This window comes from Phasianus colchicus, chromosome 31, assembly GCF_987193195.1.
Source record: "Phasianus colchicus chromosome 31, bPhaCol1.hap1.1, whole genome shotgun sequence".
In the NCBI taxonomy this organism is placed as follows: domain Eukaryota; kingdom Metazoa; phylum Chordata; class Aves; order Galliformes; family Phasianidae; genus Phasianus; species Phasianus colchicus.
The window spans coordinates 3,410,992-3,430,426 of NC_143466.1; the positions used below are offsets into that span (position 1 = coordinate 3,410,992).

The 19,435-nt window shown below is 62.0% G+C and overlaps 1 protein-coding gene across 2 annotated transcripts; it reads right to left on the bottom strand.

Moving 5' to 3' along the window:
• Positions 1-431: 431 nt before the first annotated feature.
• On the bottom strand, positions 432-19,168 carry LOC116241226 (vesicular glutamate transporter 1-like). Of its 2 annotated transcripts, XM_090127603.1 has the most exons (12): positions 19,076-19,168; positions 16,102-16,333; positions 13,745-13,863; positions 12,679-12,793; positions 11,682-11,769; positions 10,888-10,974; positions 10,073-10,212; positions 8,671-8,817; positions 6,262-6,394; positions 3,876-3,986; positions 2,428-2,555; positions 432-791 (listed from the first exon to the last, which is right to left on the bottom strand). In XM_090127603.1, exons 1-12 carry the CDS (start codon positions 19,135-19,137, stop codon positions 507-509), a joined length of 1,647 nt encoding a protein of 548 aa, XP_089983729.1. In that variant the 5' UTR covers positions 19,138-19,168; the 3' UTR covers positions 432-506. The 2 variants fall into 2 exon arrangements, with proteins under 2 accessions (XP_089983729.1, XP_089983730.1); XM_090127604.1 differs by lacking the exons at positions 13,745-13,863; positions 19,076-19,168 and having other exon boundaries at positions 16,102-16,199.
• Positions 19,169-19,435: the final 267 nt, after the last annotated feature.

A 19,435-nucleotide genomic window follows, 5' to 3' on the forward strand; every position in this document is an offset into this window, starting at 1 on the left:
ATTAATAAGGGGATCCATTCAGGTTGAAGGCCCCACTTTTGGGAGGGGTTCTATTTTTTTTTTGGGGGGGGGTTTACCAGTGGGTGCAGTTAAAGGGAGTAACCATTGGGGAAGGAGGGGGGAGTGGGGGGCAAATGGTGAGGTCTCACAGTGGGTTAAATCTGGGGGGGGGGAGTTAAATAGAGGGGTACCATTGTGGGGGTCCTATTGGGGGGGGGAGTCCCGTTGGGGAAGGTCAAATTATGGGGGGGGTCCCATTGAGTGACCCCTATTGGGACTGGGGGGAGGGGGGGGGTTATATGGGGGGCGGGGGGAGGGGCAACGTCCGCCAAGAGGAGGGAAAAGTGCGGGGGGGGGGGTCTCATTTGGGGGTCCCCATCGATGGGGCGGGGGTGTCAAATAAAGGGGAGGGGTGTCAATTGGGGGGGGGGGAGGGGCTGATTGTGGTGGTCGTCAATGGGGGAAGGTTTAATGGGGGGGTGGGTTTCCATGCCCCCCCCCCCCCCTCAGGTATCCCCCAGCATGGCGGGGGTGGTGCCGGTTGCCCCATAACCCGGGGGGGGTCCTCCGGGAGCCGCCCCCACCCCTTCATCCCTCCCCTCCCCCATCCCCTCCCCCTCCTCGTCCTCCTCCTCGCTGTCCCCGCCCCCAGGGGCCAAAGGCTCCGCCTCCTCCCTCGGTGGCTCCGCCCAACTCTGCGGTTCCCCGGATGCGAAGATGCCGTAAAAAATGACGCCGCCGTAATGAACCAAGGCGGCGATCAGGAACACCCACTGCCACTCTTCTCGGGTCTGAGCCAATCCGTGACCGCGACGCCGGAACGGCCGGCCAATGGGAAAGCGAAAAGGAGGCGGGAGGCGGGGCCAAAAGAGTGGGAGGCGGGGCCGAAGCGGAGGGAAGGGTGGTGGAAGTGGGCGTGGTCACGGTAGGGGGCGTGGTTTTGAGGTGTGGGCGTGGCCAGCGCGGCGTGGGAAAGGAATTGGGCGTGGCCAAGGTTGGGGGCGTGGTCAAGGAGGGGCGTGGCCAACGAGCGGTCAGTATCCGGGTCCTAGCGCCCGCCCGCCCCATTGTTTCCTATGGGACCTAAGGTCCCCTACGGACCCCATCGCCCCCTCCCACCGCCCCTATAGACCCCATTGCCCCCTATAGACCCTATAACCCCCTCCCATTGGCCCTATAGAGCCTATAACCGCCTCCCATTGCTCCCATTACCCCCATAGACCCCATTATTCTTACTACCCCCCATGGACCCCATTACCCCCTCCCATTGTCCCGTACAGACCCCATCACCCCCATAATCCTCTCCCACTGCCCCCATAATTCCCTTCCATTGCCCCCTACAGCCCCCTTTGCCCCATAATCTTCTCCCACTGCTCCCTATAGACCCATTACCCCCATAATTCCCTCCCATTGCCCCCTACAGACCCCAAATCCCCCTACAGACCCCATTACTCCCATAATCCCCTCCCACTGCCCCATAGACCCCATTACCCCCTCCCATTGCCCCCTACAGACACCAAATCCCCCTACAGACCCCATTACCCCCATAACCCCCTCCCATTACCCCCTATAGACCCCATTGTCCCCTATAGACCCCACTGCCCCCCCTCCCACTGCCCCTACAGCCCCCACTACCCCCACAATCCCCTCCCATTACCCCCTATTGACCCCATTGCCCCCCCCCCACCCCATTACCCCATCCCACTGCCCCTATAGACCCCATTACCCCCATAACCCCCTCCCACTGCCCCTATAGACCCACTGCCCCCATAATCCCCTCCCATTACCCCCTATAGACCCCATTGTCCCCTATAGACCCCACTGCCCCCCCTCCCACTGCCCCATAGCCCCCACTACCCCCACAATCCCCTCCCATTACCCCCTATTGACCCCATTGCCCCCCCCACACCCCATTACCCCATCCCACTGCCCCTATAGACCCCATTACCCCCATAACCCCCTCCCACTGCCCCTATAGACCCACTGCCCCCATAATCCCCTCCCATTACCCCCTATAGACCCCATTGTCCCCTATAGACCCCACTGCCCCCCTCCCACTGCCCCTACAGCCCCCACTGCCCCCACAATCCCCTCCCATTACCCCCTATTGACCCCATTGACCCTCACACACCCCATTACCCCATCCCACTGCCCGTATAAACCCAATTACCCCCATAACCCCCTCCCACTGCCCCCTATAGACCCCATTGTCCCCTATTGACCCAATTGCCCCCTATAGACCCCACTGCCCCCCTCCCACTGCCCCTACAGCCCCCACTACCCCCACAATCCCCTCCCATTACCCCCTACTGACCCCATTGCCCCCCCCACCCCCCATTACCCCCACCCCCCATTGCCCCCACCGACCCTCCAGCCCCCACCCCCCCTTCACCCAGGTCCCCCCCCCCCGTTCCCCCCCCCCCCCACCTTATGGCGGGTGAGGGCCCCCACGATGAGGGGGCACACCATCCCCGACAGCGTGCCCACGCCGTTGGACAACCCCATAAGGACGCTGGCGTAGCGGGGGGCGATGTCCAGGTGGTTGACATTAAACCCTGGGGGGGGGAGAGGGGGGGGGGAGTCAATATTGTACCCCCCCCCCCCCCCAACAAGGTGGGGCTGCCACCCCAGCGTCGCTCAGATGGTGCAAAATGACCCCATAATGTCCCAAATAGGGTCTCAAAGAAGAACCCCCAAATGGCCCTAAGAGCCCTAAAATGGAGGGGGGGGGTCACTATGGTAACCCCCCCCCCAGTCAAGGTGGGTCTGACCCCCCCAGCATCGCTCTGGTGGTGCAAAATGACCCCATAATGTCCCAAATAGGGTCCCAAAGAGCCCCCAAATGGCCCTAAGAGCCCTAAAATGGAGGGGGGGGGGAGGGGGGGAGAGGGGCGACGAGGGGGGGTCACTATGGTACCTCCCCCCCCCCCCAACAAGGTGGGTCTGCCCCCCCCCCCAGCATCGCTCAGGTCGTGTAAATGACACCAATAGGGTCCCAAAGAGCCCCCAAATGACCCTAAGAGCCCCAAAATGGAAGGGGGGGTCCCACAATAATGGGGGGGGGGCACTGCTGTCACCCCTCCCCCAGCCGTTCCCCATTGAACCCAATGGGAACAAGACTGAGGGCAGGTGGGAGGGAGGGCGGGGGGGTTGATTTAGCCCCGCCCCCCCCATCACTTTGGCCACCCCACCCCCCCAAGAACCTTCCCTCCTCCCCCTTTATGCCCCCCCCCCCCCAAGAGCGTGCCCCCCCATATGTCCCCCCCCAAAGAACTTGCATCCCCCATGCTCCCCCCCACGCACCCCCATTAACGTGCCCCCCCATATGCCCCCCTATTAACATGCCCCCCCATACGCCCCCCCAAACCTGCCCCCCAATTAACGTGCCCCCCCATATGCTCCCCCCCCAATTAACGTCCCCCCCATACGCCCCCCCCAAAAACGTGCCCCCCCCCATACGCCCCCCCGAATAACGTGCCCCCCCATATGCCTCCCTCTATGGCCTCCCCAATTAACGTGCCCCCCCCATAAAGAACGTGCCCCCCCAAACAACGTGCTCCCCCCATATGCCTTTCCCCCCTTGTGTCCCCCCCCACAAGAACGTGCCCCCCCCATATACCCCCCCCATAAAGAGCGTGCCCCCCCCCTAGAAAGAACGTACCCCCCCATATGCCCCCCCTAAAGAACGTGTGCCCCCCCATATGCCCCCCCCCCCCCCTTCCATCCACCCCCCCCCATTCCACCCCCCCCCCTTCCATCCCCCCCCGCACCGGAAATGGCGAATCCGCCCCGCCCCCCCCGCACCGGAAATGGAGAATCCGCCCCGCCCCCCCCGCACCGGAAATGGCGAATCCGCCCCGCCCCCCCCCCCGCACCGGAAATGGCGAATCCGCTGAAGCCGACGGCGAGAACCAGGAAGGAAATGGCGACGGCCCGGGAATGCGAATAACCGACAACCAGCAGCAGGGTGGCCTCCATGCCGAACCCTGGGGGGGCAATGGGGGGGGGGGGGGCAGATGTGGGGGGGGTCAGATGTGGGGGAGGGGGGTCGGATATTGGGGGGGGCAATGGGGGGGTCAGATGGGGGGGGGTCGGATATGGGGGGGGTCAGTTATGGGGGGGGCAATGAGGGGTCGGATATGGGGGGGTCAGATATGGGGGGGCAGTGGGGGGGCAGATATTGGGGGGGTCAGGTATGGGGGGGGCAATGAGGGGTCGGATATGGGGGTGGGGGGTCGGATACGGGGGGGGTCGTTTGGAAATGGGGGGGCATTGGGGGGGTCAGATATTGGGGGGGTGGGGGGTTGGATGTGGGGGGGTCAGATATGGGGGGGTTCAATATGGGGGGGCAATGGGGGGGCAGATATTGGGGGGGGTCAGGTATAGGGGGGGTCGGATATTGGGGGGGGCAATGAGGGGGTCAGATATGGGGGGTCAGAGATTGGAGGGCAATGGGTGGTGTCAGATATGGAGGGGGTCAGATGGGGGGGGCAATGAGGGGGTCAGAGGGGTGGGGGGTCGGATATGGGGGGGGTCAGTTATTGGGGGGGGTCAGTTATGGGGGGGCAATGAGGGGGTCAGATATGGGGGGGGTCAGATATGGGGGGGCAGTGGGGGGGTCAGATATGGGGGTGGGGGGTTGGATGTGGGGGGGTCAGATATGGGGGGGTTCAATATGGGGGGGGCAGATATTGGGGGGGGTCAGATATGGGGGTGGGGGGTCAGATATTGGGGGGTCGGATATGGGGGGGTCGGATGTGGGGGGTGTCGTTTGGAAATGGGGGGGCATTGGGGGGGTCAGATATTGGGGGGGTCGGATATGGGGGGTCGGTTATGGGGGGGGTCAGATGTGGGGGGGTTCAATATTGGGGGGCAATGGGGGGGTCAGGTATGGGGGGGGGGGTCAAGTGTGTGTGCGTGTGGGAGCCCCATAGGAGCCCCGCAGGACCCCCATAAGACCCCCCCCCCCATATTTTAAGCCCCCCCCCCAAATTAAGCCCCCCCCTCACCCCCACGGTTCATCACCTTGCGCACGTTGGTGGTGGACATCACCCCCCCACCACCCCCCCTGGACCCCCCAAAGCCCCATAAAAACCCCATAAAAACCCCATAGGTACCCCATAGGGCCCTCATAGGACCTCCATAAGACCCCCCCCCCATATTTTAAGCCCCCCCCCCCCCAAATTAAGCCCCCCCCTCACCCCCGCAGTTCATCACCTTGCGCACGTTGGTGGCGGACATCATTCCTCCAGAGCCCCCCAAAGCCCCATAAAAGCCCCATAAAAACCCCATAAAAACCCCATAGGCACCCCATAGGACCCCTATAGGCCCCCCCCCCCCAAATTAAGCCCCCCCCCCAAATGAGGACCCCCCCTCACCCCCGCAGTTCATCACCTTGCGCACGTTGGTGGTGGGCATCAGCCCCCCACAGCCCCCCCAGGACCCCCCAAAGCCCCATAAAAACCCCATAAAAACCCCATAGGCGCCCCATAGGACCCTCATAGGACCCCATAGGACCCCCCTAAGCCCCCCCCCCAAATTCAGCCCCCCCCTCACCCCCACAGTTCATCACCTTGCGCACGTTGATGGTGGACATCAGCCCCCCACCGCCCCCCCTGGACCCCCCAAAGCCCCATAAAAACCCCATAGGCACCCCATAGGACCCTCATAGGACCCCATAGGACCCCCCTAAGCCACCCCCCCCCAAATTAAGCCCCCCCCTCACCCCCACAGTTCATCATCTTGCGCACGTTGGTGGTGGACATCACCCCCCCACCGCCCCCCCAGCACCCCCCAAAGCCCCATAAAAACCCCATGGGCGCCCCATAGGTGCCCCATAGGACCCTCATAGGACCCCCATAAGACCCCCCCCCCCATATTTTAAGACCCCCCCCCAAATTCAGCCCCCCCCTCACCCCCACAGTTCATCATCTTGCACACATTGGTGGTGGACATCACCCCCCCACCGCCCCCCCAGGACCCCCCAAAGCCCCATAAAAACCCCATAGGCGCCCCATAGGACTCTCATAGGACCCCCATAAGAGCCCCCCCCCATATTTTAAGACCCCCCCCCAAATTAAGCCCCCCCCTCACCCCCACAGTTCATCACCTTCCGCACATTGATGGTGGACATCACCCCCCCACCGCCCCCCCAGGACCCCCCAAAGCCCCATAAAAACCCCATAAAAACCCCATAGGACCCTCATAGGACCCCATAGGACCCCCCTAAGACCCCCCCCCCAAATTCAGCCCCCCCCTCACCCCCGCAGTTCATCATCTTGCGCACGTTGGTGGTGGACATCACCCCCCTGGAGCGGAGGTGGTCGGCGATTTGCCCCCCGATGGGCACCACGATGGTCATCACCAGGTGGGGGAGGGCCGAGAGCAGCCCCACCTTAATTAACAAGCCCGTTCGTTAACGGGGGTGTTAATTAGTTAGTTAATTAATTAATTAGCGGAGGAAGTAATTAATAAAATGGGGAGGGGGGGGTGTAGTGGGATATGTGGTAGCGTTGCTGGCAACCCTTCCTGTATGTTTTTTTGGGGGGGGGGAGGAGTTTAATTAATAAATGGGAGTAATTAGAGGGGAAGTCGTTAATGAAGGAGTCGTTAATAAAGGATTCGTTACTAAAATGGGGGTGTCAGGCTTAACGGGAGGGGGAAGTGGGGGGGTCCCTCTGTGGGGGTGGTCAAGGGGGGGGGGGCTCCTGGTGAGGGATTTGAGGGGGGGTCCTCAATGTGGGGGGGTTTAGAGGGGGGGGGTCTCTTTTTTGGGGGGGGTCCTCAATGTGGGGGGGGTTGGGGGGGGTGTCTCTTTTTTTTGGGGGGGGGTCCTCAATGTGGGGGGGTTTGGGAGGGGTCACTTTTTGGGGGGGATTTTAGGGGGGTCCCTCAATGTGGGGGGGTTTGGGGGGGGGATTCTCTTTTTTGGGGGGGGGTCCCTCAATGTGAGGCGATTTGGTGGGGGGGGGGGTCTCTTTTTTTTGGGGGGGGGTCCCTCAATGTGAGGCGATTTGGTGGGGGGGGGGTCTCTTTTTTTTGGGGGGGGGTCCTCAATGCAGGGGGGTTTGGGGAGGTCCATCGGTGGGGGGGGGGGTCCCTTTTTGCACAAGGGTAACCTTCATGGGGGAGGGGTCCCTCATTATGGGGGGATTTTTTTTTGGGGGGGGGGTCCCTCAATGTGGGGGGGTCCCTCTTTTTTGGGGGGGGGGTCCCGGGGGGGTCACCTTGCTGATCTCAAAAGCAAAGACCTCCTTGAAATAAGGACCCCCCCCTAAGGAGTCGTTCCTCACTACAGGGGTCCCTCACTCTCCCATAGTGGGGTAAGGGGGGGGTCCATCATTCTGGGGGGGTTTGTGGGGGGGGGGTTTCATGGGGGGGGTCCCTCTTTTTTTGGGGGGGGTCCCGGGGGGGTCACCTTGCTGATCTCAAAGGCAAAGATCTCCTTGAAGCAGGGGGGTCCCAAAGGGGTCCCTCACTCTCCCATAGTGGGGTATGGGGGGGGTCCATCATTCTGGGGGGGTTTGGGGGGTGGTTTTTCATGGGGGGGGTCTCTCTTTTTTGGGGGGGGTCCCGGGGGGGTCACCTTACTGATCTCAAAGCCAAAGACCTCCTTGAAATGAGGACCCCCCCTAAGGAGTCGTTCCTCACTACGGGGGTCCCTCACTCTCCATTAGTGGGGTATGGGGGGGGGTCTCTCATTCTGGGGGGGTTTGAGGGGGGGGGGTTTCATGGGGGGGGGTCTCTCTTTTTTGGGGGGGGGTCCCGGGGGGGGTCACCTTGCTGCTCTCAAAGCCAAAGACCTCCTTGAAGCAGGGGGGTCCCAAAGGGGTCCCTCACTCTCCCATAGTGGGGTATGGGGGGGGTCCATCATTCTGGGGGGTCTGTGGGGGGGGTTTCTCAATGGGGGGGGTCTCTCTTTTTTGGGGGGGGTCCCGGGGGGGTCACCTTACTGATCTCAAAGCCAAAGACCTCCTTGAAATGAGGACCCCCCCTAAGGAGTCGTTCCTCACTACGGGGGTCCCTCACTCTCCATTAGTGGGGTATGGGGGGGGGTCTCTCATTCTGGGGGGGTTTGAGGGGGGGGGGTTTCATGGGGGGGGGTCTCTCTTTTTTGGGGGGGGGTCCCGGGGGGGGTCACCTTGCTGCTCTCAAAGCCAAAGACCTCCTTGAAGCAGGGGGGTCCCAAAGGGGTCCCTCACTCTCCCATAGTGGGGTATGGGGGGGGTCCATCATTCTGGGGGGGTTTGGGGGGTGGTTTTTCATGGGGGGGGTCTCTCTTTTTTGGGGGGGGTCCCGGGGGGGTCACCTTACTGATCTCAAAGCCAAAGACCTCCTTGAAATGAGGACCCCCCCTAAGGAGTCGTTCCTCACTACGGGGGTCCCTCACTCTCCATTAGTGGGGTATGGGGGGGGGTCTCTCATTCTGGGGGGGTTTGAGGGGGGGGGGTTTCATGGGGGGGGGTCTCTCTTTTTTGGGGGGGGGTCCCGGGGGGGGTCACCTTGCTGCTCTCAAAGCCAAAGACCTCCTTGAAGCAGGGGGGTCCCAAAGGGGTCCCTCACTCTCCCATAGTGGGGTATGGGGGGGGTCCATCATTCTGGGGGGTCTGTGGGGGGGGTTTCTCAATGGGGGGGGTCTCTCTTTTTTGGGGGGGGTCCCGGGGGGGTCACCTTGCTGATCTCAAAGCCGAAGACCTCCTCGAAGTAGGCGGGCTGGCTGATGAGCAGCAGGTAGAAGGTCCAGCTGCGGCAGAAGTTGGCCACGATGATGGCGTAGACCGGAAGTGAGGTCAGGAAGTGCCGCCATGGGGTGGCCAGCTGGGGGGGGGGGTGACCTCTGACCTCTGACCTCCGACCCCTGCGTTGACCACCCTTGCCTAACTCCTCCCCCCCCCTTCCACCTGAGGTCTGAGCCTGAGGTCTGACTGTCAGCTGACCTCTGACCTCTGACCCCGTATCCCAACCCTCTGACCTCTGACCCCTGTGTCGACCCCCTGCTCCCCATCCACCCACGCACCCTGTAACCCCCCATAACCCCACAACCCCCATAACCCCATAACCCCACACACCCCATGACCCCATAACCCCACACTCCCTGACCCCACAACCCCTGACCCCATAACCCTTGACCCCATGACCCCACACCCATGAGCAGAGGGTTGCTGCCCAGGCTCTCTCCGATGCTCACCCCATAACCCCATAACTCCATGACCCCATAACTCCATGCCCTTATAACCCCATAACCCCATAACCCCATGACCCTATAACCCCACACCCCATGACCCCATGACCCCTGACCCCATAACCCCACACCCACAAGCAGCGGGTTGCTGCCCAGGCTCTCGCCGATGCTCACCCCATTACCCCATAACTCCATAACTCCATGACCCCTGACCCCACAACCCCTGACCCCCTGACCCCATGACCCCTGACCCCTGACCCCACACCCACGAGCAGCAGGTTGCTGCCCAGGCTCTCTCCGATGCTCACCCCATAACCCCACACACCCCATAACTCCCTATAACCCCACACCCCATAACTCCATGACCCCTGACCCCTGACCCACGACCCCATGACCCCTGACCCCCCGACCCCTGACCCCTGACCCCACACCCACGAGCAGCGGGTTGCTGCCCAGGCTCTCTCCGATGCTTACCCCACAACCCCATAACTCCATGACCCCACAACCCCTGACCCCACAACCGCTGACCCCCTGACCCCTGACCCCCTGACCCCATGACCCCTGACCCCTGACCCCACACCCACGAGCAGCAGGTTGCTGCCCAGGCTCTCTCTGATGCTCACCCCATAACCCCACACACCCCATAACTCCCTATAACCCCACACCCCATAACTCCATGACCCCTGACCCCTGACCCACGACCCCATGACCCCTGACCCCCCGACCCCTGACCCCTGACCCCACACCCACGAGCAGCAGGTTGCTGCCCAGGCTCTCTCCAATGCTCACCCCATAACCCCATAACTCCATGACCCCACAACCCCTGACCCCACAACCGCTGACCCCCTGACCCCTGACCCCCTGACCCCTGACCCCTGACCCCACACCCACGAGCAGGGGGTTGCTGCCCAGGCTCTCTCCGATGCTCTCCTCGATGTATTTCCTCTCCTCGGCGCTGATGGTGGGGTGAACCGCGGGGCTCTCGTAGGAAACCAGCACCCAAAAGAAGTACCAGCAGACCCCGAAACTGCCTGCGGGGTCACGGGGTCAGGGGTCACGGGGTCGGAGGTCATGGGGTCGGAGGTCACGGGGTCGGAGGTCGGAGGGATGGGGTGAGAGGGGTTGTGAGGGAGGGGTTATGGGGTCAGGGAGGGGATATGGGGTCAAGGGGGGGTTATGGGGTCAGGTGGGGTTATGGGGTCAGGTGGGTTAAGGGGTCAGGTGGGGTTATGGGGTCAAGGGAGGTATTATGGGGTCAGGTGGGGTTATGGGGTCAGGGGAGGTTATGGGGTCAAGGGGGGATTATGGGGTCAGGTGGTTTAAGGGGTCAGGTGGGGTTATGGGGTCAGGGGAGGTTAAGGGGTCAGGTCGGGTTATGGGATCAAGGGGGGTTAAGGGGTCAGGTGGGTTTATGGGGTCAGGGAGGTATTATGGGGTCAGGTGGGGTTATAGGGTCGGGGAGGTTATGGGGTCAAGGGGGGTTATGGGGTCAGGGAAGGTTATAAGGGATTACGGTGCCTTGAGGCACTATAAAGGCTGATGGGGTCAGGCGAGGTTACGGGGTCACGAGGAGGTTATGGGGTTTGGATGGCTTCTAAAGGGTCACGGGGTCAGCAAGGTGATGGGCTCAGTGGGGTTATGGGGCGTTATGGGATCGGGGGGGGGGGGTGGTGTTATGGGGTTGTGGGGCCGCCTGGGGGTCCCACCGTAGACGTAGAAGACGGAGCTCCAGCCGCTGTACTGCACCAGGACCCCCGCCAGGGGCATGGCCACCACCGCCCCCGCGTACGACCCTAAAATGGGGAGGGGTCCAGGGGGGTCCTGACCCCCAACCTTCACCCCACTGACACCCCCGGCCCCATAGGAACCCCATAGATCCCCCACAGCCCCATAGGAACCCTATAGCCCCCTTCCTCCCAGCCCTGTAGGAACCCCAGAGCCTTTCCCCTCCCAGCCCTATAGAAACTCCATAGACCACCCCAGCCCCACAGGAACCCCATAGCCCCCCCCAGCCCTATAGAAACCCCATAGCCCCCTCCCTCCCAGCCCCATAGGAACCCCATAGCCCCCACAGCCCCCAGTCACACTCCCCATTGGCTGTGCTGTCCGCAATGCCCCGCCCACACTTATAACCCCGCCCAATCAACGGCACCGCTGCTCTGAGGCCACGCCCCTTCCACTGACCACGCCCCCTTCTTCACCCTCTCTTCCCATTGGCTGTGCTCTCCGCAATGCCCCTCCCTTGCTCTGACCCCACCCAAGCAACCGCACCACCACCCAGAGGCCCCGTCCCCTTTCCACTTAAACCACGCCCACTTCCGGCTTCGTAAACCCCGCCCACTTCAGCCCCCGCCCCCCTCATTTCACACTCAAACTCCGCCCCCTTGATACCACGCCCCCCTTTCCTGGCTCCGCCCCCACGCAACACCGCCTTTGATTTTGCTCCGCCCCCTTCCGGTCCCCGCCCCCTTCCGGTCCCGCCTTTTCCGGCCCCGCCCACCGCAGAACGCCGTCGTTGCGAGGCGGCTCCTTTCCAGGGGCGGCGCCCATTTGCTCCAGATGCCGTGGCACGCCGGGTACGTCACCCCCTAAAAACGGGCCAATGGGAGCCGTGCGTCGGCACAGGGAACCAATGGGATCGATGGGTGGGCGGAGCCACGTGGGGCCTCAACCAATGGGAGCCGCGTGTGGGCGGAGCCGTGTGGGCCGTCACTCAATGGGAGGGGGGGTGTGGGGGCGGGGCAAAGTGGTGTCGCCCAATGGGATCGATCGAGGGGAAGGAGCCAACCAATGGGATGCATGCATGAACGGAGCCACCCAGTGGGATCACTGAGGGGCGGGGCAAAGCGGAATGCCAACCAATCGGATCCGTGTGGTAGCGGAGCAAAGCAGAGGCATCTCCCAATTAGATTAACGGAGAGCAAAGCCACCCAATGGGATCATCAGGAGGCGGGACATAGTAAAATGCCACCCAATGGGATTAATGAGTGGGCGGGGCAAGGCGGCTTATCATCCAATCAGCTCCTGAGTAGGGCGGAGCAACCAGTCGCACCCAATCGCATCCGAGCATGGGGGAAAAGGTGAGGGGGGTTCGTCCCGCCTTCTTCTGGTGCTGGCAGCCAATGAGGCGCTTCACCCAGCCCCCTTCCGGTGCCAGTAGCCAGTGAGGCGCTTCGCCCCGCCCCCTTCCAGTGCCGGCAGCCAATGAGGAACTTCGCCACGCCCCTTTCCAGTTCCCGCTGTTATGCCCTTCCTCCCGCCCTTTTCCGGTGCCTGCAGCCAATGAGGCGCTTCGCCCCGCCCCCTTCCAGTGCCGGCAGCCAATGAGGAGCTTCGCCACGCCCCCTTTTGCTTCCCGCCGTCTATCATACCCTTCTTCCCGCCCCCTTCCGGTTCCTGCAGCCAATGAGGCATTTCGCCCCGCCCTTTCCGGTTCCTGCAGCCAATGAGGCGCTTCGCCCCGTCTTTTCCGGTGCCGGCAGCCAATGGGCGCTCACCTCCACCAGGCCCTGCATGACGCGCACGGCGATGACGCAGCCCACGTGCGTGCGTGCGGCGGAAGGCAGCAGCATGTTGAGCAGCGACGTGGAGACGATCGCCAGCCCGAACACCCTGCGGGGGGGCGGGGACCGGAAATTCAGGGGGCGACACCGGAAGTCCCGCCCCCCCTCTAGACCCCCGACCCCAAATGTGGGGGGTGCGAGGGAAAAAAAATGGGGCAGTAATGGGGGTCTGGGGGAGGGGACCCCATAGAAACCCCCCCAACACAGCCGTGCAGTGACCCCATAGAGCGCCATCCAGCCCCATAGGAACCCCATAAACACCCCCAGCCCTATAGAAACCCCATAGCTCCCCTCAGCCCCATAGAAACCCCATAGCCCTCCCCCAGCCCTATAGAAACCCCATAGCCCCCTCCCTCCCAGCCCCATAGCCCCCCCCCCAGCTCCACTGGAACCCCATAAACGCCTCCAACCCTATAGAAACCCCATAATCCTCCCCAGCCCTATAGTGACCCCATAGGCCCCCCCAGCCCTATAGAAACCCCATAGCTCCCCTCAGCCCCATTGGAACCCCATAAACGCCCTCAGCCCTATAGAAACCCCATAGCCCTCTCCCTCCCAGCCCCATAGCGACCCCATAGGCCCCCCCCAGCCCTATAGGAACCCCATAGAAACCCCCCCAGCCCCATAGAAACCCCATAGACCCCCCCAGCCCTATAGAAACCCCATACCCCCCCCTCAGCCCCATAGAAACCCCATAGCCCCCCTCAGCCCCATAGAAATCCCATAGCCCTCTCCCTCCCAGCCCCATAGCCCCCCCCAGCCCCACAGTGACCCCATAGCCCCCCCCTCCCAGCCCCATAGAAACCCCATACCCCCCTCCCCCAGCCCCATAGCCCCCCCTCCATACCACCCCATACCAGGGGATGGGAAAAACCCCATTTGTTGGAATTTAGGGTGTGGGATTTTTTTTTTTTTTGGGGGGGGGGGAGGGAGGGGGGGCTGAGAGGGGGGTTTGGGGTTTTTTTTTGGGGGGGGGGAAGGGGGTCGCGACCCCCCCCACCTGTTGGCAGCGAACTTCTGTGCGATGAACCCCCCCGGGATCTGCGTGACGATGTAACCCCAAAAGAAGGAGCCGTGGATCATCCCCACCGTTTCGGGATCCCAATGGAACTGCGCGTGCTGGGGGGGGGGAATGGGGGGGTTTATAGGGCTGCCCCATAGCGCCCGGCCCCATACGGACCTCCCCCAATCCCACGGGGACCCTATAGTACCATAGGGACCCCATAGGAAGCCCGTTGTCCTATAGGAATCCCGTAGTCCTATATGGATCCCCACAGCCCCATACAAACCCCATAGGATCTTCCCTTGCCCTATAGGGACCCTATAGGACCCCATAGTCCCATATGGATCCCCATAGTCCCATATGGATCCCCATAGTCCCATACAAACCCCATAGGACCATCCCCTGCCCCACAGGGACCCCACAGCCCCATAGGGACCCTATAGGAACCCCATAGTCCCTTAGGGATCCCCCAGCCCCATACAAACCCCATAGGACCTTCCCCTGCCCCATAGGGATCCCATAGCCCCCTAGGGACCCCATAGGGACCCCAGAAGGACCCCATAGTCCCATAGGAACCCCATAGTCCCATAGAGATCCCCCCAGCCCCATAGGACCTTCCCCTGCCCCATAGGGACCCCATAAAGACCCCATAGTCCCATAGGAATCCCTTAGTCCCATATGGATCCCCACAGCCCCATACAAACCCCATAGGATCTTCCCCTGCCCTATAGGGACTCTATGGGACCCCATAGTCCCATATGGATCCCCCCAGCCCCATACAAACCCCATAGGACCATCCCCTGCCCCATAGGGACCCCACAGCCCCATAGGGACCCTATAGGAACCCCATAGTCCCTTAGGGATCCCCCAGCCCCATACAAACCCCATAGGACCTTCCCCTGCCCCATAGGGATCCCATAGCCCCCTAGGGACCCCATAGGGACCCCAGAAGGACCCCATAGTCCCATAGAGATCCCCCCAGCCCCATAGGACCTTCCCCTGCCCCATAGGAACCCCACAGCCCCATAGGGACCCCATAATCCCACAGTGACCCCATAACCCCACAGGACCCCATAAGGACCTCATAGTGACCCCATAGGGCCCCAGAACCCCACAGTGACGCCATAGAACTCTATAACGAACCCATAACTGCACAGGACCCCATAAGGACCCCATAGTGACCCCATAGGACCCCGTAACAACACAGGGACCCCACAGGACCCCATAGTGACCCCATAACCCCACAGTGACCTCATAAGGACCTCACAGTGACCCCATAGGGCCCCAGAACCCCACAGTGACCCCATAGAACCCATAATCCCACAGGACCCCATAGAGACCCCATAGGACCCTATAACGAACCCATAATTGCACAGGACCCCATAAGGACCCCATAGCGACCCCATAACCCCACAGTGACCCCATAAGGACCTCATAGTGACCCTGTAGGACCCCAGAACCCCACAGTGACCCCATAGAACCCATAACCGCACAGGACCCCATAAGGACACCATAGCGACCCCATAAGGACCTCATAGTGACCCCATAACCCCCCCAGCGACCCCATAAGGACCCCACAGTGACCCCATAGAACCCATAACCCCACAGGACCCCATAGAGACCCCATAGGACCCTATAACGAACCCATAATCGCACAGGACCCCATAAGGACCCCATAGTGACCCCATAAGGAACCCATAGCGACCCCATAGCCCGACAGTGACCCCATAGAACCCATAACCACACAGGACCCCATAAGGACACCATAGAGACCCCATAGGACCCTATAATGAACCCATAACTGCACAGGACCCCATAGCGACTCCATAGCAACCCCATAACCCCACAGTGACCCCATAAGGACCCCATAGTGACCCTGTAGGACCTCAGAACCCCACAGTGACCCCATAGAACCCATAACCGCACTGGACCCCATAAGGACCCCATAGTGACCCCATAACCCCCCAGCGACCCCATAGGACCCTATAACGAACCCATAACCGCACAGGACCACATAACGACCCCATAGGACCCCATAGCGACCCCATAACCCCACAGTGACCCCATAAGGACCTTATAGTTACCCCGTAGGACCCCAGAACCCCACACTGACCCCATAGGACCCATAACCCCACAGGACCCCATAAGGACCCCATAAGGACCCCATAGCGACCCCATAACCCCGCAGCGACCCCATAGGACCCTATAATGAACCCATAACCGCACAGGACCACATAGCGACCCCATAGGACCCTATAACGAACCCATAACCGCACAGGACCCCATAGCGACCCCATAAGGACCCCATAGCGACCCCATAACCCCCCCCAGCGACCCCATAAGGCCCCCCTTACCTCCCCGTTGACCATGCTGACCACGGCCACCCCCAAATTGCAGCGGATCCCAAAACTGATGCAAAACCCCACAGCGCAGAGCACGGCGATCCCATAGCGGCGCGGCAGCCCGAAGCAGTGACAGTCCAGGATGGGGGGGCGGGGGGGGGTCCCGCAATTGGAGACCCCCGCCCCAAATCCCCCGGAGCTCAGCTCCAAGCCCTCCGCCTCGTCCTGACGGCGTTCCAGCAGCCTGCGGGGCCGCCAGCCCATAATAACCCCCACCCTACAGACCGCCACCCCGTAGGACCCCATAGAATCCCATAGGACCCCATAACCACACAGTGACCCCATAGGACCGCATAGGACCCCACAAACCCACAGTGAGCCCATAGGACCCCATAGGATCCCATAGGACCCCATAACCACACAGTGACCCCATAGGACCCCATAACGACCCCATAGGACCCCATAGGACCCCATAACCACACAGTGACCCCATAGAACCCCATAGTGACCCTATAACCCCACAGTGACCCCATAGGACCCCATAACCACACAGTGACCCCATAGGGACCCCATAAACCCACAGTGACCCCATAAGATCCCATAGGACCCCATAACCACACAGTGACCCCATAACCACACAGTGACCCCATAGGACCCCATAGAATCCCATAGGACCCCACAACCCCACAGTGACCCCATAGAACCCCACAGAACCCCATAACCACACAGTGACCCCATAGGACCCCATAACGACCCCATAGGACCCCATAACCCCACAGTGACCCCATAACAACTCCATAGGACCCCATTGTCCTGACGGCGTTCCAGCAGCCTGCGGGGCCGCCAGCCCATAATAACCCCCACCCTACAGACCGCCACCCCGTAGGACCCCATAGAATCCCATAGGACCCCATAACCACACAGTGACCCCATAGGGACCCCATAAACCCACAGTGACCCCATAGGACCCCATAGGACCCCATAACCACACAGTGACCCCACAGGAACCCATAACGACCCCATAGGACCCCATAACCACACAGTGAGTCCATAGGACCCCATAGGATCCCATAGGACCCCATAACCACACAGTGACCCCATAGGGACCCCATAAACCCACAGTGACCCCATAAGATCCCATAGGACCCCATAACCACACAGTGACCCCACAGGAACCCATAACGACCCCATAGGACCCCATAACCACACAGTGAGCCCATAGGACCCCATAACCACACAGTGACCCCATAGGACCCCATAGGACCCCACAACCCCACAGTGACCCCATAGGGACCCCATAAACCCACAGTGACCCCATAAGATCCCATAGGACCCCATAACCACACAGTGACCCCATAACCACACAGTGACCCCAAAAGACCCCATAGAATCCCATAGGACCCCACAACCCCACAGTGACCCCATAGGACCCCATAACCACACAGTGACCCCATAGAACCCCATAGAACCCCACAATCCCACAGTGACCCCATAGGACCCCATAGGACCCCACAGTGACCCCATAGGACCCCATAGTGACCCTATAACCACACAGTGACCCCATAAGGACCCCATAGGACCCCACAGTGACCCCATAACCACACAATGACCCCAGAGGGACCCCATAACGACCCCATAGGATCCCCCCTATCTTATAGGGTCTCCCCCTCCCTTATAGGGCTGCCTCCCCCTTATAGGGTCTCTCCTCCCCCTTATAGGATCACCCCCCTCCATAAAGGGCCGCCCCGCCTTATAGGGTCTCTCCCCCCCCCTTATAGGACTGCCCCCCCTTTATAGGGTTTTTCCCCCCCACCCTTATAGGATCTCCCTCGTTTATAGGGCCACCCCCCCTTATAGGGTCTCTCCCCCCTCCTTATAGGATTACCCCCCCTTATAGGGCCTCCCTCCCTTATAGGGTCGCACCCCCTTTACAAGGTCTTCCCCCCTTATAGGGCCGCCCCCCCTATAGGGTCTCTTCCCCTCCTTATAGGATTGCCCTCCCCTTATAGGGCCTCCCCCCCTTATAGGGTCACCCACCCCTTATGGAGCCGCCCCCCCCCCTTATAGGGCATCCCCCCCTATAGGGTCACCGCCCCCTTATAGGGCCGCCCCCCCTTTATAGGGTCACCCTCCCCTTATAGGGTCTCTTCCCCCCCCTTATAGGGCCGCCCCCCCCTTATAGGGTCTCCCCTCCCCCTTATATGGCCGCCCCCCCTTATAGGGCCTCCCCCCCCCCCCCATAGGGTCTCCCCCCCTTATAGGGTCTCCCCACCCCCTTATAGGGTCTCTTCCCCCCCCTTATAGGGCCCCCCCCCTTATAGGGCATCCCCCCCTTATAGGGTCTCCCCCTCCTCTTATAGGGTCTCTTCCCCCCCCTTATAGGGCCCCCCCCCTTATAGGGCCGCCCTCCCCCTTATAGGGTCTCTTCCCCCCCCTTATATGGCCGCCCCCCCTTATAGGGTCTCCCCGCCCCCTTATAGGGCCGCCCCACCTATTATAGGGCCGCCCCCCCTTATAGGGCCGCCCCTCCTTATATGGCCGCCCCCCCTTTATAGGGTCTCCCCGCCCCCTTATAGGGCCGCCCCCCCTTATAGGGCCGCCCCCCCTTATATGGCCCCCCCCTCCATATGGGGCCGCCCCCCCTTATAGGGCCCCCCCCCCTTATAGGGCCGCCCCCCCTTATAGGGCCTCCCCCCCCCTTATAGGGCCGCCCCCCTCCTTATAGGGCCGCCCCCCCCCTTATAGGGCCTCCCCCCCTTATAGGGTCTCTTCCCCCCCCTTATAGGGCCGCCCCCCCCCTTATAGGACCCCCCCCCTTATAGGACCCCCCCCCTTATAGGGCCGCCCCCCCTTATAGGGCCTCCCCCCCTTATAGGGTCTCTTCCCCCCCCTTATAGGGCCGCCCCCCCCCTTATAGGACCCCCCCCCTTATAGGACCCCCCCCCTTATAGGGCCGCCCCCCCTTATAGGGCCGCCCCCCACTCACCGGTGCAGCCGCCCCAACGCGGCCCCCAGCTGCCTGCGCAGCTCCTCCCGGTTCAGCTGCATTTCATGCCCCCCCCCGGACCCCCCCACAAAAAAACACCGCCGACCCTATAGGGCCGCCCCCCCCCCCGACCCCAAATAGGGTTTTTTCTCCCTCAAAACCCTACAAAAAATTACGGGGGGGTTTTGGGATCCCCCCCCCCCCCCCCGGCTCCAATCTCGGCGCTCCGCTCGTCTGACGGCCGCCCCCCCCCACGGCCCCCCCCCATCTGGAGGCGGCCGGGCCGCAAATCCCCCATAAATCCCCCATAAATCCCCTATAAATCCCTGGGGGGGGGGGGGGGGAGGGGGCGGGGGGGGA

Excerpts from the sequence above, each read along its gene's own strand:
- LOC116241226 (XM_090127603.1), bottom strand. The coding sequence starts at position 19,137 with ATGCAGCTGAACCGGGAGGAGCTGCGCAGGCAGCTGGGGGCCGCGTTG. Across the intron at positions 12,794-13,744 it reads CAGAAGTTCGCTGCCAACAG|GGTGTTCGGGCTGGCGATCG; the intron begins GTGGGGGGGGTC and ends GCCCCCCCGCAG. Across the intron at positions 10,975-11,681 it reads CGCAACGACGGCGTTCTGCG|GGTCGTACGCGGGGGCGGTG; the intron begins GTGGGCGGGGCC and ends TCCCCATTTTAG.